The 17,269-nt window shown below is 73.3% G+C and overlaps 2 protein-coding genes across 11 annotated transcripts; both read right to left on the bottom strand.

Annotated features, from left to right (window-relative positions):
* Window positions 1–2,003: 2,003 nt before the first annotated feature.
* EFNA4 (ephrin A4) lies at window positions 2,004–7,128 on the bottom strand. 2 transcript variants are annotated; one of them, XM_054182725.1, is made up of 6 exons: window positions 7,005–7,128; window positions 4,095–4,387; window positions 3,287–3,355; window positions 3,067–3,126; window positions 2,721–2,983; window positions 2,004–2,619 (listed from the first exon to the last, which is right to left on the bottom strand). In XM_054182725.1, the coding sequence occupies exons 1-5, from the start codon at window positions 7,115–7,117 to the stop codon at window positions 2,895–2,897; spliced, it is 624 nt and encodes a 207-aa protein (XP_054038700.1). In that variant the 5' UTR covers window positions 7,118–7,128; the 3' UTR covers window positions 2,004–2,619; window positions 2,721–2,894. The 2 variants fall into 2 exon arrangements, with proteins under 2 accessions (XP_054038700.1, XP_054038699.1); XM_054182724.1 differs by lacking the exon at window positions 7,005–7,128 and having other exon boundaries at window positions 4,095–4,639.
* Window positions 7,129–8,282: 1,154 nt separating this feature from the next.
* Window positions 8,283–16,019, bottom strand: ADAM15 (ADAM metallopeptidase domain 15). 9 transcript variants are annotated; one of them, XM_054182712.1, is made up of 25 exons: window positions 15,841–16,019; window positions 15,020–15,123; window positions 14,278–14,354; window positions 13,832–13,910; window positions 13,649–13,725; window positions 13,384–13,567; window positions 13,249–13,314; window positions 13,094–13,162; window positions 12,810–12,979; window positions 12,648–12,732; window positions 12,415–12,563; window positions 12,157–12,334; window positions 11,895–11,987; window positions 11,596–11,791; window positions 11,405–11,513; window positions 11,163–11,313; window positions 11,016–11,093; window positions 10,824–10,935; window positions 10,556–10,694; window positions 10,100–10,153; window positions 9,735–9,840; window positions 9,213–9,281; window positions 8,935–9,006; window positions 8,651–8,772; window positions 8,283–8,454 (listed from the first exon to the last, which is right to left on the bottom strand). In XM_054182712.1, exons 1-25 carry the CDS (start codon window positions 15,908–15,910, stop codon window positions 8,406–8,408), a joined length of 2,658 nt encoding a protein of 885 aa, XP_054038687.1. In that variant the 5' UTR covers window positions 15,911–16,019; the 3' UTR covers window positions 8,283–8,405. The 9 variants fall into 9 exon arrangements, 7 of the variants coding, with proteins under 7 accessions (XP_054038687.1, XP_054038690.1, XP_054038689.1 ...); XM_054182715.1 differs by lacking the exon at window positions 8,935–9,006; XM_054182714.1 differs by lacking the exon at window positions 9,213–9,281.
* Between the last annotated feature and the right edge of the window lie 1,250 nt (window positions 16,020–17,269).

Here is a 17,269-nt window from a genome sequence, read left to right as displayed (position 1 = left end):
GTATGGCTGGGGGGGGCAGGGGGGGCCAGGGCAGCATGGCCGGCTGGGGGACCCGGTGCCAGGACCTTCCTGACATGCTGCTGGGAGCGCCACGGGGCTGCGGGCCCCCCCGTCCCACCAGCGAGCCGGGGCACGGGGCCGGTCACAGCCACGCCGTGCCACCGCCTCACCTGCCGTCACCGTGTCTCCCATGCCGCCGGCGCAGCCCACCGCCTCTTTATTGCCCCTCTTCATCCCAGGGCTGCCTATTACCGTCTCGCCTCATTTTCTGTTCCCGGCGGTACGTTTTTTTCTTCCCAATTTCGGAGGGTTTAACGGCCGCCCGCCACGCCCGGAGCTGCTTCATGGGGCACCCTCACCCCACGCCCTTCCCCGGTGGGACCCGGGTGTCCTGGCACCTGAGCATCCCGGCCGGTGCGGGTGGCAGTGGGGAGCTGGGGGGGGTGTGGGGTGTGCGGCTGGCATCAGGGGGGAGCCCCGAGGCAGGGAGATTGCGAGACAGAAGGGACGGGCTAATGGAGCCTATTCCTTTAATAGATTCAATTTCTGCCGCGGCTGGCTGCGGGGCGCGGAGCCATCAATTCGATTCAGGGGACGGGGAATCTGATTTGGAGCGGCCGTGCCATCAATTAGCTTTTATTGATGGCATTGCTCATTGGAAGTCGATGGGATTTGAAGCCGGCAGCAGCTCCCGCATACCAAGCATCCCCCCGCTCAAGGACAGGGCCCCGCTGCTCCAGGACCTGGCACCCACCCCTGGGACCCCCCAGGGACCCTCAGCCTCACCTGGGAGCGCCCCGGGGCCCAGGGAGGGGAGATGGGCAGCCCCCCAGAATCCCTGCCTGGGGGTCCCGCGGGTCACCGTCACCCCCGACACCCCAAGGTGGGGCTCCCGCAGGGGACAGCCTTCCTGCATCCACGCCACGGGGATCCCGCAGGGCACAGCGGGCCCCCCCGCCCCCTGAATCCCTGCGTGGGCATCCCACAGGTCACCATGACCCCCAATATCCCTGCAGGGCGGTCCTTTGGGGGACGCCCCCCCCCAGCCAGCCTTCCCATATCGGGGGGGACCCATGGGAGACGGTTTCTCCCAGCATCCCCACATAGCGGGGAGGTCACACAGGGCACGGACCCCCTTGCACCGGGCAGATTCGGGGCACCCTTGCGAGCCCCACGGTGGGGCCTGGCCCCGCGGCGCCCCCCATGGGGACAGGGTGCCCCCGTCCATGCGAGGACGGGGTGCAGGGTGGGGGGGGGGGGAAGGGCAGGCAGCGGCGCAGGGGGGGAGGGGCGCGACGCGGTCGATGCTTTTGCTCAGCCTCTTGCCGAGCAGTTTCTCCGGAGAAGCCATAAAACCTGTCTGACGTGCCCAGCACCACTGCGGCGGGCGGCCGGCAACGCCTGCGCGGGGAGGGGGCTGCGGGGGCCCAGCTGCCGCCAGCCCCATGGGGAACTCGGCTCCGGCTGGGCCCCCCGAGGAGGGCAGCGGGGGGCTGCACCCATGGGGAGGGGGGGACAGGACCCACCGGCGGCTGCGGGAGCCTTGAGGGGGGGACAGGACCCACCGGTGGCTGCGGGAGCCTTGAGCATCGCTCCCGGGGCATGGCGTTGCCGGCTCCATGCTGCGGCTGCACCGGAGCCATGACCCCAGCAGGGTCCCAGCTGTGCCAGGAGGTCGGCCCCCCCACAGCCACCTGGGTGCCCCCTTGGCAAAGGGTGACACCTCAACTGTGTCGTCCCCCCCCCAACTGACATCCCACAGCCCCCCACTTTGGGGTACACCCTAATGAGGGGACAGACAGACGGACGGACGGAGGACCGTCGCCCCGCTGGCAAACCAAGCCCAGCCAAGGGCAGCGAGTGGGGCCAGCGCGCCCGGCCGGGGGCTCCAGGTGAGCGACCCACCCCCCCCAAGCCCCACCACCCCTCGTCCCTGTCCCTTCCCAGGCGCCGGCAGCTGCCTCTGGGTCCCGCTGCCAGGCGCTAATTGCAGGCAGCTCATCTGTAATTAAAGCTCTCCCTGTGACATGAGTTGACGTCTCAATATCAAATCGCTGCAATTAAACCCCCCCCCCCCGGCCAGAAAGGTGGTGGCCAGAGGCGCGGGCACCCCTGGGGAGCAGCCCCCCACGGCCCGTGCCCCAGCGTCCCCGGGGGGACGGGGACCGCGGGCAGGTGGGCACGGGCAGGAGGGGACCGCGGGCAGCGCGAGGCCAGGGCTGGGGGGGGATCGGGGGGGTCGCAGAGCCCGAGGGCGATCTTGCAAACACTGTATTGCTCGGCTCAGTCACTACCAGGGGTTAAAACCAAACCGTAGGGGCTGGTCAGGCAGGATGAGGAGGAGGAGGAGGAGGAGGAGGAGGAGGGCGTCTTCCCAGAAGACAGATCGGTGTGTCCTCGCTGGAGGACAAGGCAGCAGAGGGGCCTCCATCCGGCGCCCGCTCCAGGGCCTGGAGGGGTCCCCGGCATCCCCCGGGGCGGGGAGGGGGTCCATGGGGGAAGGCACGAGACGAGGCGACGGCCCTGGGGCAGAGCAGGGTCCGGCCGAGCTGTGGGGAGCCCAACGCCGGGGCAAGGGGGGGGGCCGGTGTGCGGCGATGCCAGCGGGAATCCAGGTCCCTGGGAGGGAGGGAGAGAGCGCGGTCGGGGGATGCTGCGGCACGGCGAAGGGCGAGGGCACCCACCCCCCCACCCCGGCAGCCCACCCGCACCCCACTCACCTTCCAGCCCGGAGCTCCCGGCCCCGGCTCGGTTCTGTGGGGGGTCCGGCGGGTGAGTCGTGGCCCGGGGCTGCCCCACAGGCTCGGTGGGGTGGGGATGACGGCGGAGGAGAAGTCTGGAGGCGGGCGGTGGGGCAGAGGAGCCCGTCTCCCCGCCATGGGCAGTGCCGGGGGTCAGATCCGGAGCAGGGCGAGGAGCGGGAGCGCCAGGCATAGGGCACAGGGCTGCAGCGGGGCTGCGACGCCCCGGGCGGGCACTGCGTCTGCCAGGGCAGGAGCAGAGTAAGGGCGAGCCCATCCCCGGCCCCCCGCCACCCCTCCGGCCCCCCGCCCGCCCCATACTCACCCTCCGGCCCCCCGCGCCCACGGGGCTGCGAATTGGGAACCTCCGTCACCGGTTCCGGCGCTGAAACAAACCCCGACGGTGTCAGTGACCGGCTCCCCTGGGACACACCGTGTCCGCCCCCCCGAGGCCCCAGTGGGGGCCAGGCTGCCCCAGAGACAGGGGAGGGGGAGCCCCAGATTTTTGGGGTGCAGTCACCCCCCCCTCCCCCGGCCGGACTCACTGGTGTTTCTGCAGCAGACGGAGACCCGCAGCTTCAGGCAGCGCCCGGCGCTCTCGGGGCTGGGGACGGCTGGGCAGAGGGGACACATCAGCGGGTCCCCCCCCCCTCGGCACGACCCCCCCCCCCCCCCCCCCCCCCCCAGCCTGGGACGGGACCCCCCCGACGGCCGGGGCCGGGCCAGAGCCGGGCCTGGGGCGCCCCCTGGCGGCGGGCGGCGGGACCGGCACCCTCCCGCGCCCCCACCCGGGGGCATCCAGACCCCCCCCCGGGCACCCCGACCCTCCCCCGTGTGCTCCGACCCACGTTGCATCCATAGCTCTAGGTGCAGCTGGACCCCCCCCCCCCCACCATGCACCCCAACCCCGGTCGCACCCCAACTCCCCGAGGGCACCCAGACCCCCCCCAGTTTGTCCCACCCTCGGCAGCACCCAGAGTCGCGGTGCAGCCGGACCCTCCCCGACGCCCCCTCCCCCAGTTGCGTCCAAATCCTCGGTGCACCCCGACCACCTCATGCACCCCAATCCCTCTTGCATCCAGATCCAGATCCCCGGGTGCAGACAGACCCCCCCACACCCCACCCCATCAACCCCCACCCCAGTTCCACCCAGACCCCTCCCCTCGTTCGCCTCAACCTCATCTGCATGCAGTGCAGCCGGCCCCTCCCCGACGACCCCGCGCGGTCCCATCCAGACCCTCAGCGCGCCCCGACCCTCTCACGCGTCCCCAGCCCGGTTCCACCCAGACCCCTGGGCGCAGCCGGACCCCGGTGGGACCCCAGCCCGGCTGCACCCACCCCCCGGTGACTCACAGATGTAGTAGTAGGTCTCCCCCGGCTGGAACTCGAAGCCGAGCGAAAAGGGGGTGAAACGCTGGATCTTTTCGGAGAAGCGGACGGGCCCGAAGGGCGCCTGGGGCCGGTTGCACTCCCAGCGCTTGAAGGCGCCGGGGGTCTCGTAGCAGCCGCGGTAGCCCTCCCAGTCCACCATGAAGAGCGTGAAGGTCTCTGCCCGGCCGGCGGGCACGGCCCCCTCGTAGTGCGGGCAGTAGATGTCCAGGTAGTCATTGATGGCCACCTGGATGGTGTAGTCGTCCCGCAGGAACCTGCCGGGCAGGGCGAGCCGGGGAGCGGGCGCTGGGGGGGGGGTCCTCTTGTCCCCAGGAGGGACGCCCCGCCGCCCCCCGCCCCAGCAGAGCAGGTGGCCAGGCTTTGGCCGAAACAGGTCCTGGGCACACGGCCGCTGCACACAACCAGGCATCAGCTTGGATTAGCCGCGGGCCACTGCAACTGAATGGGCTCGGCCGTTGCGGCCGGGGGGAGCCCAGCCACGCCGGCCGGGGCACAAAGCCCCCCGCCCCAGGCACCCACCTCACCGCCCCCGGCACTGATCAGTACCGACGCCTCGGCTGCCCCACGCGATGCCTCCTGCGCCGGGACGGTGCTTGCACCCGGGCGGGGGGCACAGGGGGGTGCCCAGCCCGGGCAGGCCGGCACCGGCACCGCTGCTGGGACGGCGTGAGCTCACGGCTGTGCAAACGCCAGGCCGGGGTGGAGCAGGCGCGCACACACATGCACACACATGTGCACACACACACACACACGTGTGCGCACACGCTGGGTCCTGCCCGCCCGGGACAGGTGACGGCGCAGGAGCCCCTCTCCCCATTCCCGGGGCGGCACCCTCCGCCCTGCGCCCGCGTCTCCCGGCCGGTCGGATCCTGCCGCGGCCCCGGCATGCACCAGGGCCCTGGCCTCGCCGGCAGTGCCGCGGCAGGGATGGGGCTGCCCAGCTGCCGGCGGGTTGGGAGGGTCGCCCCGGGGGGGGGGGGGCTGGCGAGGAGCCCCCAGCTGGCTCCAGCCACCCCGGTGTGGGCACAGCCGGGGTTTACACCAGGCGCAGGGTCCCGGCAGAGGCTGGTGCGTTAATCACCGGGCCGGCAGCGCTGCGGTGACGGGCAGGCTCAGGCCCCAGCCGCCCCCCCCCCAGGCCAGGGGCTCTTCGAGGCCAGGAGCGGGCGCGGGCTCCGCGCTGACTCAGAGCACCCGCCGGGCGACGCTGGCCGGGACGAGCCCGGGCACGGCCGAGGGCTGCCGGGGGCCGGGGCCCTGCCCTGACCCTGTGGAGGGGCACATGGACCCCCCCGTTCCCGGAGCACCCACGGGTGATGGGTTCCCACGTCTCGCATCCGCAGGTGCCCGCTCATGGCGGGGGACAAGGCGGCATCAGTGCCCCCAGCCCTGCCCGGCATGTGCCCGCCTGCCCCAGCCCACTTTCGTGAGCCGAGAGCACGAGACCCCCGTAGGGGAGGCAGCCCCCAGGGCTGGCACGGCACCCCGACCCTGTCCCCCCCCCGCTCCCCCAGGCCCCCAGCAGCCCCAAGCTGGGAAATGCCTAAAATGGAGGAAGCCGGGAGGACGGATGGGGCCAGCCCCGGCCCACCCATGATGGCAGAGCCTGTGGGCGGCCCCCCTGCCCGTGCCCAGCGGCCCCCACCAGCGGGGACATCCTCCATGTGGACCTGCAGCCCTGGCAGTGCTGTCCGCCGGCTTGATGCCACCTGGGGTGACCCCAGGCTCGGTGCCCACTGGCCACCAGCGCCCCAGGCTGCCCACCAGCCCCATGCCCAGCCAGCGTGCCTGCACTCGGTGCCACCTGAGGATGCCCAAAGCTCCCGGTGACACCAGGGGTGCCCAGGCTCCGTGCAAGCTGGTACCACTGGGGGCTTGGCACCACCGGGGCTGCCCACCGGCTCGGTACCCCCCCGGGGCTCAGTGTCCCCTCGAGACACTCACCGGCTCGGTACCACCTGGGGCTCAGTGCCACCAGGGATGCCCGGTGGCTCAGTACTGCCCGCGGCTCAGCACCGTTGGGGGTACTCAATGGCTTGGTAACACCCAGGGGTGCCCGGTACCACCGGGAATTCCTCACCGGCTCGGTAAGGCCCAGGGGTGCCCAGTGGCTCGGTAACACGCAGGACTCGGTACCACCGGGAGTTCCTCACCGACTCGGTAACGCCCAGGGCTCGGTACCACCAGGAGGTAGTTGCCAGCTCAGTACTACCCATGGCCCAGTAACACCGGGAGTTTCTCACCAGCTTGGTACCGCCTGAGGGTGCCCGGTGACTTGGGCACACCCGTGGCTCGGTACCACCGGGAGTTCCTCGCCTGCTCGGTACCACCGGTAGGTGCTCACCGGCTTGGTAACACCCAGGGCTCGGTACCACCGCGGGGTGCCCAGTGGCTCGGTACCACCGGAGCTTGGTACCACCGGGGCCACGCACCATCCCGGTATCACCTGGGGGCGCACGGTGGAGCGGGGCTGCCCGGGGGCTCGGTACCACCGGAAGGTACTCACTGGCTTGGTCACACCCGGGGCTTTGGTACCACCGGGAATTCCTCACCGGCTCGGTACCGCTGGGGGGTGCCCGGTGTCTCGGTAACACCGAGAGTTCCTCACCGGTCCGGTAACACCCGGGGCTCGGAAACACTGCGAGTTCCTCCCCATCTCGGTACCACCTGGGGGTGCCCGGTAACACCCGGGGCTCGGTACCACCGGGGCTACTCACCATCTCGGTAGCATCGGGGCTGCCCGGCGGCTCGGCGCCCGCCCGCCCCGCCCCTCCCGGGACCCGCCGCCCGCCGCCCCGACCCTCCCGGCGGCGCGGGCGCGGGGCTCGGCGGGGCCCGGGGCGCACAAAGGCGGGGGGGCGGCGGCGCTACCTGGGGTTGCTGCCGTTCCAGTGGACGCCGTGGCGGAGGCCGCGCACCGGCGGCGGCGGCGGCCAGAGCAGCGACGCCCAGAGCAGGAGCCCGAGCAGCGGCGCGGGGCGCATGGCTCCGCCGGCGGCGGCGGGGGGCGGCGGGGCCGGGCCGGGCCGGGGCGGGGGCCGGCGGCGGCGGCGGGGGCGGCCCGGCACGGCGGGGCTCGGCACGGCACGGCCCCCGCCCCGACAACTTCGGGCCAATCCGCGCCGCGCCGCCGCCCGGCAACTTCCCCGAGTGCCATTAACCCTTGGGGGGCGGCACCGGCGGCATCCCCGGGACCCAGCCGGCACCCACCAGCACGGGGACCGGCACCGAGACCCACCCGGCACCGGCACCGACCCATCGACACGGGGACCGGCACCGGGACCCACCCGGCACCGACACATCGACACGGGGACCGGCACAGGGACCCACCATCACCGGGATCGTCGGCCCCGCACCGATGCGGCACCGGGACCGGCACCTACCCGACCCCTTCGCACCGGGACCGGCGCCACCCCGGTCCCTCGGGCGTCCACCGGGACCGGCGCCACCCCGGTCCCTCGGGCGTCCACCGGGACCGGCACGGGGATCGGCACCTCCGATATCCGTCGGCACCTGAACCGGCACCTACCCGCTCCCCTCGCACCGGGACCGGCACCGCACCGGTCCCTCGGGCATCGACCGGGACCGACCCGGCGCCCACCGGCACCGGGACCGGCACCTCCGCACGGAGACCGGCACCGGCATCTACCCGCCCCCCTCGCACCGGGACTGGCACCGCCCCGCTCCCTTGGGCATCGACCGGGACCGGCACTGCCCAGCACGGCCCGGGCACCCGGGACCGGCAGCACCGGCTGCTCCCCGCGACCACCCCCCCTCCCCGGGCCGGGCATGGACACCTCGGCACCCACCGCACGCCGGTACCGGCCCGGCGGGACCCGAGGGGGGTGTGTGTGTGTGTTTGGGGGGGGGGGGGGGGGGCTCCGTGCCCACGGGGCGCGCGCACACGTGCCCGCGCGCGCAGGCGGGTGGCCCCTGCACGTGCCCACGTGGCTCCGAGGGAGACCCCCGCCCCTCTCCCCCGCGGCGGCTGCGCGCTCAGTCCCCGCCAGGGGGCGCTGCCGCCAGAGACCCACTTCCTGCGCGGGAGGCGGTGCTTCCGGCCGGCGCCGCGGGGGCCGCCGGGAGTTGTAGTTCCGCGGGGATCAGCGCGACCAGTCCCTCTCCCCCTTCCCGGTCCCCGGTGGGGCGGAGGCAGCACGGAGACAGCTCACAGCCCCTTTATTGGCGTCGTCGGGGGGACAAGAGGGCGGCGAGGCCCCGGGGCGAGGCCTCCCCCGCGGCTCCAGCGCTGCGGCGCTCCCGGCCCGCGGCTCAGGCCTCCCGCTGGGCACCGGCGGGCGGCGGCGGCGGCGGGGCCGGCCTGGGGGGGGGAGAGAGGCGGGTGGTGACGGGGACCCAGCGAGGCCCCCGGGGCCCCCCCTGCTCTGGCTCCCCATAGCCCATGCCCCCTCCCCCTGCTCTGGCCCTTCACACCCCCCCCCCCCCCGGCACTGTGCAGCCCCCCCATTCTGCACCCCAGCTCAGCCCCCCCCAACCCCTCGCAGCCCCCCCCTCACCTGGAAGGAATCACCGTGACGTAGGGGTGACCGGGGGGGGTCTCGCTGTGGGGGAGCGAAGGCCCCGGGGGGTCCAATGGCAGCGGCCGCTGTGGTGGGGGGGGCTTGGCTGGAGCTGGGGGCTGCGGGGGAACGGGGGCATCAAAGCTCTGGCCCAGGCCAACCCCCCGCCATGGGCTTGGGGGGGGGCACAAATCACCTCCCCTGCCCTGGCGGGGGGGACAGGGGGAGCCCGGCCCAGGCACAGGCCGTCCTGCCCCACACGCTGGTGCCGCTGCCGTTACCTGCGTGCCGGGCACCACGGGGTCTGCGGGCAGCGGGCGTGTGGGGGGGGGCGGCCTGTCCGAGGGGGGGGCCTGGGCAGAGAGAGCAGGAGGCTGTTTGGGGGTAGGGGCAGAGCTCTCCCGTAGGGGGGTGCCGGCTCTGCCGGGGCGGTGGGCACCGGGAGCCGTGCCACGGAGGGGCCGCAGGTCGTCGAGAGCGGGTGCGCAGCCAGGCATGCAGGGGTGGCCGGTGGCCAGGGGGGTGCTGCCCGGGCCCCCTACCCCGGCCCGGGCGTTACCTTGGGCGGAGGGTCCGGCGGGAGAGGCCGGGAGGGCGGATCGGGCCGGGCCGAGCCGAGGGCAGCCGGCTGCGGAGAGAGGGAGAGGGGGGCAGGCGCGCCATGCAGCCCCGCAGCCGGGCAAGCCGTGCAGCATGCGGAGACCCCCCTCCCACCGCCAAGCTGAGACCCCCCCCGCCCCTACAACGGGTGGCTCCAGGGCTCAGCCCCGGCTTGGATGGCCACCAACGGCCCCTGGCCAGGCACTGATCCCGAGTGTGGCACAGGCCGCCGGAGCGGCGCGGTCCGGGGCCGTGCCAGGCTGCTCCTGTCCCGGGGTGTCACGGAGCCGAGGCACGCGGCCCCGGCAGGGAGGGATGCTCAGAGCTGGTACCCAGGGATGCCTCCTCGGCAACAACCAGACTGAAACCCGGTACCCACGGCAACCGCAGCCTGTTACCACGGTGACAGCATCCCCCTCACCAGCGTCCACCCTCCATCCCCATTTCCCACCCCCCCTGCCCCCCCAACCCCAGCTCTCACCTTGCTGCTGTGCATGACCTGCAGCTCCGTGGCCTGTCGCCACTGTGGGGGCCGGGGGCGCTCAGGGGGGCCCTGGCTGCCTAACCGGGGCTCTGGCTGCGAGATCCTGCAGGGGAGAGGCAGGATCAGGCCCCACTCACTCCGGGCGGTAAGGGGGGGGATCCCACACGGCAACTGAGCGACACCGACACCAGCAGAAGCCCAAGAGAAACGAACCCCTCGGCACCGGAAGATGCGACACCCTGCACCCCGGGGCTGCCCCACACCCCCCGGGCACTGCCAGGGGAAGATCGCAGCACCGGAGGCCTTGCGAAGCAGGATGGCTCAGGGACAGCCCCACGCCCAGGCGCCGGCAGTGACGTTACCCGCTCCAGCCGTCTGGGGCTTCTGGACCCAGGAATCGGACCCGGGTCTCAGCGCTGTGGGGAGAAGAGTGGGGGGGCTCAGCCCTGGGCTCGGGGCCGGGGGGGGGGGGAAGTGGGGAAAGGAACCGCGGTGACGTGGGGCGAGGAACCGCGGTGATGCGGGGCGACGATGCACGACAGGATCTGCTACCTGCACGGGGGGAACGGGGGATGCAGACAGGCACACGCACACACACACGGGCTGTCGCCTGCCTGGGGACACACACGCATGCACACCGCTGGGTCAGCCGCCACGGGACACACGCGTGCGTGCAAACACGCATGCACGTGCCCCGCGTACCCCCCACGCGCGTGTGCGTGCCCCCATGCAGGCAGGCAGCACCGGTGCCTGCCGCGGCACGCGCATGCGCCCACAGAGGCGGCGAGTGCCACCCGCGTGCCACCCGTCCCGGTTACCTGTACTGGCAGGAGGTCCCTTTGCCGAGCTGGCAGAGGCGCTTGTGCAGTCCGGCGCGGCGGGCGCAGCAGAGCCCCAGGGCCAGGGCCAGCCCCAGCAGCGCGCTCAGCAGCAGGGCGGTGGGCAGGGCGCTCCCCCCTGCGGAGAGCGGCACGTCAGCCCCCCCCCCCGCCGCCACAACGTGTTGTAACCCACGCCAGCTCCGGCCACACAAAGCCCCATTCTCCGTGCCCGCGGCGGTGGCGGCCGCCTGCTTCTGGGGCTCACCTCGCTCCAGGCCGGCGGGACCGCTGTCCTGGCTGCCCCCCACCCCGGGGCTCTCGCAGGTCGGGGGGGCCCAGCCCCGCTCGCAGTGGCAGTGCCCATGGTTGTTGCACACCTGGGGTGGGGGACACCGAGCCTCAGCCCCACTGGCAGGTCCCCACCTCCAGCACCCACCCCCCCCGGCCCTGCACTCACCCCGTGCCCGTGGCACTTGCTCCGGCACTGCTGGTCACCCAGCGCCGAGACGTTCTGGCACCGGTGCTGGAGGCACACCTGCCGGGGGACGCAGCATCAGCACCCTGTGAGCCCCCCCGGTCCCTTTCCCACCACCCTGGCACTCACCTTCCCGGGCCCACAGGCGGTGCCGGGCAGCACCATGGCTGCATCGCTCACGTCCTCGTCCCCGGGCAGGAGGGTCCCCTGGCAGGACCCTTCTGGTCTGTCCCCCCGGGTGCTGCTGCGCTGGCACTGCAGCATCCCACAGCCGGCGTCCCTGCAGAGACAGAGGGGTCAGGGGCGGTGGTGGGGGACGACAGTGGTGGTGGTTGGTGGGGAGGGACAGCAAAGGGGGGGGTGGCACTCACCGCTGGGCACAGGCGACGTAGGAGCCATTGGGGAAGTGCCCGCAGTGCCCGCGTTCATCCCCTCTTGCGTTCAGGGAGGCCATGCAGGAGCTGGAGACGGGGCCGGCGCCTGCAGCGGGGCGGGGGGGGGAGGAGAAGCGAGCCTCAGCACCCCCACCCTGCCCCCAGCCCCCGGCCCGGCCCCGCCGTACCTGCCCCCAGCAGCTGCTGGCACTGTCCCTCGTAGGTGGCACAGGCGCCGCCGAAGCAGAGCGCCCGCCCGCCGGCGCAGGGCTGCCCGTCCTGCAGGAAGGTGTCGGGCGGGCAGCGCGGCGAGACCCCGTCGCAGAACTCGGGCAGGTCGCACTCGCCCAGGGGCTCCCGGCACGGGTGTCCAGCGCGGCGCAGCTGTGTGGGGGGGGGGCACAGTCAGACGAGCGGGTGTCCCCAGGAAACCCACCCCGGGGAGGGGCTGCAGTGCCAGCGCCGCCGGCCACCCACCCCCGCGCACCTGGCAGTCCTGGCAGCAGGCGTCCCCCGAGGCGCACTCAGCCCCGGGCATCAGCTGGCAGCTGCTGCTGTTGCAGCAGGGATCGGTGCACTCCTGCCGGCAGAGGGGCTGCGGTAAGCGGGTGGCACCGGCACCCCCCGCCAGCCCGCCGGCAGGGCCGGGACACGGCACCCCCGGGCAGAGTCATGGCACGGGCAGCCCCAGGCTCAGGAGAAGGGGGGTGGCCGCAGGGGGGACCCCAGCCCGGCCGGAGCCCCCGTACCACGCTGAGGCCGCAGTCGCAGCCCTCGTCCGGCTCCACGAAGCCATTCCCGCAGCTGGGGCTGCCGGCCAGGCGCCGGGGCTCGGGGACGTTGGAGAGGCACCAGCCCCGTCCCTGACGCAGGCTGCGCTCCAGGTCCTGCCGGCTGCAGTTGCTGAAGCTCAAGCCCGGCGTCAGCCTGCAGAGCCGGAGAGGGGCCGGTCAGGTGGGGAGGGGGCTCGGCCCCGTCCCCCCCAGGGCCCTGCCTGCTGCCCTCACCCCGTGGGCGACGCCATGATGCAGCCGCGGTCCTGCCGGAGGTCGCTGCAGTCGCAGAAGCGCCCGGCGCTGTCGTGGCGCATGCCCAGGTTGTGCCCCAGCTGATGGGCCACGGTGGAGGCGACGACGAGGACGCTGATGGAGTGGTCCTGCAGGAGACGTGGCGGGGGCGGGGGGGGGTGTCAGGGCAGGCAGGTGGCAGCAGGATGGAGGGGGGGACAGGGGGTACTGACCATGCTGACCCCGCCGGAGCGCGTGGGGGAACACATGGAGGCTTGAGCCGACATCCCCACCGAGACGTCGTCAAAGCGAGCACCCCTGGGGAGAGAGCGCGGGGGTCGGGGAGGGCTGCCCGCGCACCCCGTGCCCCGTCCCCGTCCCGTCCCCCCACTCACGTGAGGAGCTGAGCGTTGTCGTGGGGCAGCCGGGGCAGCAGCTCCTCCCGGCGCCAGCGCAGGAACCGCTCCAGTGCGGCCCGGGCGCTGCCGCCCACCGCAAACCTGTCGCCCTCGCTCCAGACCTCCACCGCCACCAAGGCCACCCGCACTCCCAGCGGCTGGAAGAACTGTGGGGGGGGAAACGGACAGCACAGGGTGGGTCAGAGACCCCTGGCCCCACGGCAGCGGCACAGCTGAGCCGAGCGCCAAACGGTGCCCGGCAGGTCACAGCGGCGACTCACCGTGTCCACCTGGTTGGCGATTTCCAGGGTCCGGATGCGGACACGTTGCAGGTCGCGGTAATTCTGGAACTGGGGGGACAAGGGAGGGGTTGTCAGGGGGGTCGGTGGGGAGAACAGGGCAGCCTCTGCGCCGGGGGCGTCTGCCCAGCACTCACCGCAGCGTGGTCCACCACCATCACCAGCTCCACGAACCGCTGCTGCTCCACTGCCGCCCGCTTGCCCTGGGGAGGAGAGGGGGGGTCAGGACGAGGGGACCCTCTCTGGCGGGGCAGGACCCACGGGTGACCTACCCTCTGCAGCCAGGGGGGCTCCGTCTCCTCTGTCTCCTCCTGGGGGGGGTCCAGGGGGCCCTGCCCGCAGGCCCGCGGTGCCAGCCGGACCTCCCGTGACCGGTACGCAATGTGCCGCCCCGGGGGGCCGCCAGCGTCCGGCTCCAGCCCGTAGCTCCTGGTCTCCGACAGCCGGAGGTGGCCGCTGGGGATGGGAAGAGGAGGCATCAGTGGCGTGCTGGGACCCGGTCTTGGGGACCACCGGGGCTGGGGGGGGGGGGCTCACCTGAGTCCGTCGCACGCACAGAGGCTGGCCCAGGAGCCGGGGAAGCCCTGCACCGTCCCCTGGTAGCAGCAGTGCTCCTGCAGCAGAGAGGGGGACTCAAGAGCCAGCCCCACACTGGAGTCCCCCCGGGGCACAGGGACCCCTCAGGGACACCGCTGGGGACACGGTGCGCCCGGGCCCTACCTGCTCGCTGGCCTCCTGCGCCACCCGCGTGCCGTTGGGCAGGTAGTAGAGCAGCGCCCCGGCGCCCAGCACCAGCTCCCTGCCAGAGACACATGTCACCCCCGCCGCTGGGACCCCCCAGCTCACCCCACTCTGAGCAGACCCGTGATGAAAGTGGGGACCCTGGTACCTCCACCCTGCTGTGGGTGCGCCCCGCATGGAGACAGGGTCCCTGGGACCCCCACCGCATGCGTGCTATGGATGGACAAGGGGAACAAAGGACCCCCACTCCATGGGGCACCACGGATGGAGAGAGGGTGCCCCCGACCCCCACCCTATGCGCACCACCGATGGAGACAAAGCCCATGGGTCCCCCACCCTGCATGCACCATTCACAGGCACAGGACCCCCCGGGACCCCCCCGCCAACTCCCAGCCCTGCTCTGCCCCAGCCAGCCGCCGACTCACCAGTTTTGCTCCAGCTCCAACACCAGCCGCGTCCCCTCCAGCTCCAGCAGGACCCGCAGCCGGGTGGGGAACCCCCCCTGCCGCCAGAGGCAGAGGTTACAGGACGACCCCCTGCCCCAGGGGACCCGATCCTGCGCCTGCCAAGGGGCCCCTCCCATCCCCACCGCCCTCCGAAACGCCGTGACCCCCAGCGGGATGTTGGTGGGGGGCCGGGGGACCCGCCTGGCCCTGGCGCGTGCCCGGAGGGAGGGGGCGGAAGGGATCCCCTGCCCGCCCCGGCCCCCACCCTCACGCCCCGCAGGAAGCGTCCCTCCCTCCCAGGCTCATTGTGCTGGGGAATGGGGGGGGTCGGACAAAGCCGGGCCCCCCCCTCCCCGCTGCCCCCCGCGCTTCCTGCCCGGTGCAGCGCGGCGGAAACGCTGGAGAGACTCCCAACGGCCGCGGGGTGGGCTGGGCCCTTCCGCCCCGGCCGGGAGGGGTGTCGGGCGCAGGCTGGGTGCCCCGACACGGCAAGGTCCCTCCCAGCATCGGGAGAGGAGGGGAAGGGGGATTTGCTGGGGGACCCCTCCCCACAGCCCCTGGGGGGCTCAGAATGCTCGGACCCCCAGGGACTTGGGGCCAGGGGACATGGATGCTGGGTTTCCCGCGCTGGGAAGGGGGCAGAGGGAGGTGGCGGGGTGCAGGCAGCCCCTACCCCACCGCCACAAGCGTTGTCACCCTGAGGACGCGGGCAGGGGCTCACCTGGGTGGCCTCTGCCAGGCTGAGTGTCCGGTCGTCCCTCAGGACCCGCGGGGTCACGCGCCAGAAGTGTCCCAGTTCTGCACGGCGCCGCCGCCAGCTGTCACCTGCACGGGGCCCAGAGCCGCTCTGTCACAGCTTCGTCACCCATCGCACCTTCGTCCCCGGTCGCAGCCTGGTCCCCGCCATCTCCCGTCACAGGGCAGCCCCCCCCCCCAGGGCCAGGGCAGGGGTTCGGGTTGGGGGGGCAGGAAGGGGGACTCCCATGCTCACCCCAGCGGCTCCCGCGGTGCCCCCGGGCATCCCCCGGCCGTAGCACCAGGGCGCCGGCTCCCAGCGGAGCCCGGGGGACGCCTGGAGGTGACCCCGCGGCGGCGCGGGGGGGACCGGGAGCGCTCGCCCCCGCCCGGGGCTGGGCCGCCCGGTGTCTCCGGCCAGGCCTTGCGTCAGCCCCGGCCCGGCCGCCCAGTACAACCAGCCCGGGGACCGGGGCAGGGCTGGGAGGCCCGGCCCGGCTGACTCAGTGTCCCTCACCCCCCCCCGCAGCCCCCGCTTCCTCCCGGCTCTCCGGGGGACCCCCGCCCGCCGGCAGCCCCGAGGATGCTGGAGCGGCGGGGGTCCCCCGCAGCCCCCGCTCCCCACGGCCCCGCCAGCCCGGGGGGCACCGAGCATCCCGCGGGGCTGCGACCCCCGCTCCCGACGCCCCCGCACGGTTTCCCGGTCCCCGAGCGTCCCCGCACGATGTCCCACCACGGACCGAGGAGGGACCCCCGTGGGCTGGGGGCCACGGACCGACGACCCCCTCCGTCCCCGTCCCCGCTCACCTGCGCCGCTCCCGTTGGCCCCGGTGGCGAGGAGCGGCCCCGCGGCGAGGAGGAAGAGGAGCAGCCCCATCGCCCTCCCGCAGCCCGAGCGGGGCTCGGCGGCCCCGGGCCGGCAGCTCCCGAGCTGACCCGCCGCGGCCGCCCCCGCCGCGCATGGCACCGCCGCCGCCACCGGGACCGGCCCGGCCCGGGAGGAGGAACTTCCTCTGCCCGGCCCCCCCCGGCCCCGCCCGCCGCTCCGCCGGCGACGCCCAGCCCGGCCCGGGGCGGGGGGGGGACACCCGGGCGGCCGCGCCGTGGAGGCGACTCCGGGGCTCCGCGCAGCGGCGGCTCCGTGTGAGCCGGGAGGCGGCGACACTGCCCGGGGCGTTGCGACGGGGACCCCCGTCACTGCTGCTGCGGAGCGGGACCCCTGCCCTCGCCATCCCGTGCTCCGGAGACCCCCCGCCTTCGTCCCCCCACACAGCAGAGACCCCCGCCTTCTCCACCCTGCACACCAGAGACCCCCATCTTCCTCACCCCACACAGCAGAGACCCCCGCCTTCTCCACCCTGCACACCAGAGACCCCCATCTTCCTCACCCCACACAGCAGAGACCCCCGCCTTCTCCACCCTGCACACCAGAGACCCCCATCTTCCTCACCCCACACAGCAGAGACCCCCGCCTTCTCCACCCTGCACACCAGAGACCCCCACCTTCATCACCCCACACAGCAGAGACCCCCGCCTTCTCCACCCTGTACACCAGAGACCCCCATCTTCCTCACCCCACACAGCAGAGACCCCCGCCTTCTCCACCCTGCACACCAGAGACCCCCACCTTCATCACCCCACACAGCAGAGACCCCCGCCTTCTCCACCTTGTGCTCCAGAGACCCCCATCTGCATCACCCCGTACAGTGGAGACCCCCACCTTCACTGTCCCGTGCTTCGGAGACCCCTGCCTTCATTATCTCGTACAGTGGAGACCCCCACCCTCATTACCCCATGCTCTGGAGACCCCCGCCCTCACTGCCCCATAGAATGGAGACCCCCATCTTCATTGCCCTGTACACCAGAGGCCCCCGCCTTCGCCATCCCGTGCACTGGAGACTCCCATCTTCATCGCCCCATGCACTGGAGACCCCCTCCTCCTCCATTCAGTGCATTGGAGACCCCCATCTTCATTGCCCCATGCACTTGGGACCCCCGCCTTCTCCATCCCGTGCGCTGGAGACCCCCATCTTCGTCACCGCATACACTCGGGACCCCCATCTCCCCTACCCGTACATCAGACACCCCCGCGTTCCCCATCCCACACACAGAAGAGTCCCCCACCTTCATCACCCCCTTTCCCCGCTCCGTACCCCGGAGCCCCCCGCCCCTGCGGACGCGCCCCACAGACCACACTCCACGCTGTGCCGGGGGCGGGGGGGGTCGCAGCCTGTAT

Source organism: Rissa tridactyla, chromosome 23, assembly GCF_028500815.1.
Source record: "Rissa tridactyla isolate bRisTri1 chromosome 23, bRisTri1.patW.cur.20221130, whole genome shotgun sequence".
NCBI classification, from domain to species: Eukaryota; Metazoa; Chordata; class Aves; order Charadriiformes; family Laridae; genus Rissa; species Rissa tridactyla.
The sequence above is the reverse complement of the archived record's forward strand: the minus strand, read 5'-3'. Positions and strand labels throughout refer to the sequence as shown.

Coding starts and splice junctions, on each gene's coding strand:
- EFNA4 (XM_054182724.1), bottom strand. CDS start 4,542: ATGCCTGGTTGTGTGCAGCGGCCGTGTGCCCAGGACCTGTTTCGGCCA. Junction 3,356..4,094: donor GGAGACCTACTACTACATCT/GTGAGTCACCGG, acceptor CCCTCTGCCCAG/CCGTCCCCAGCCCCGAGAGC. Junction 2,984..3,066: donor TGGGCGCGGGGGGCCGGAGG/GTGAGTATGGGG, acceptor CTGCCCTGGCAG/ACGCAGTGCCCGCCCGGGGC.
- ADAM15 (XM_054182712.1), bottom strand. CDS start 15,910: ATGGGGCTGCTCCTCTTCCTCCTCGCCGCGGGGCCGCTCCTCGCCACC. Junction 11,094..11,162: donor CCGCCTGTGGGCCCGGGAAG/GTGAGTGCCAGG, acceptor GTCCCCCGGCAG/GTGTGCCTCCAGCACCGGTG. Junction 8,773..8,934: donor CCGTGGTGCCCGGCACGCAG/GTAACGGCAGCG, acceptor GTTCCCCCGCAG/CCCCCAGCTCCAGCCAAGCC.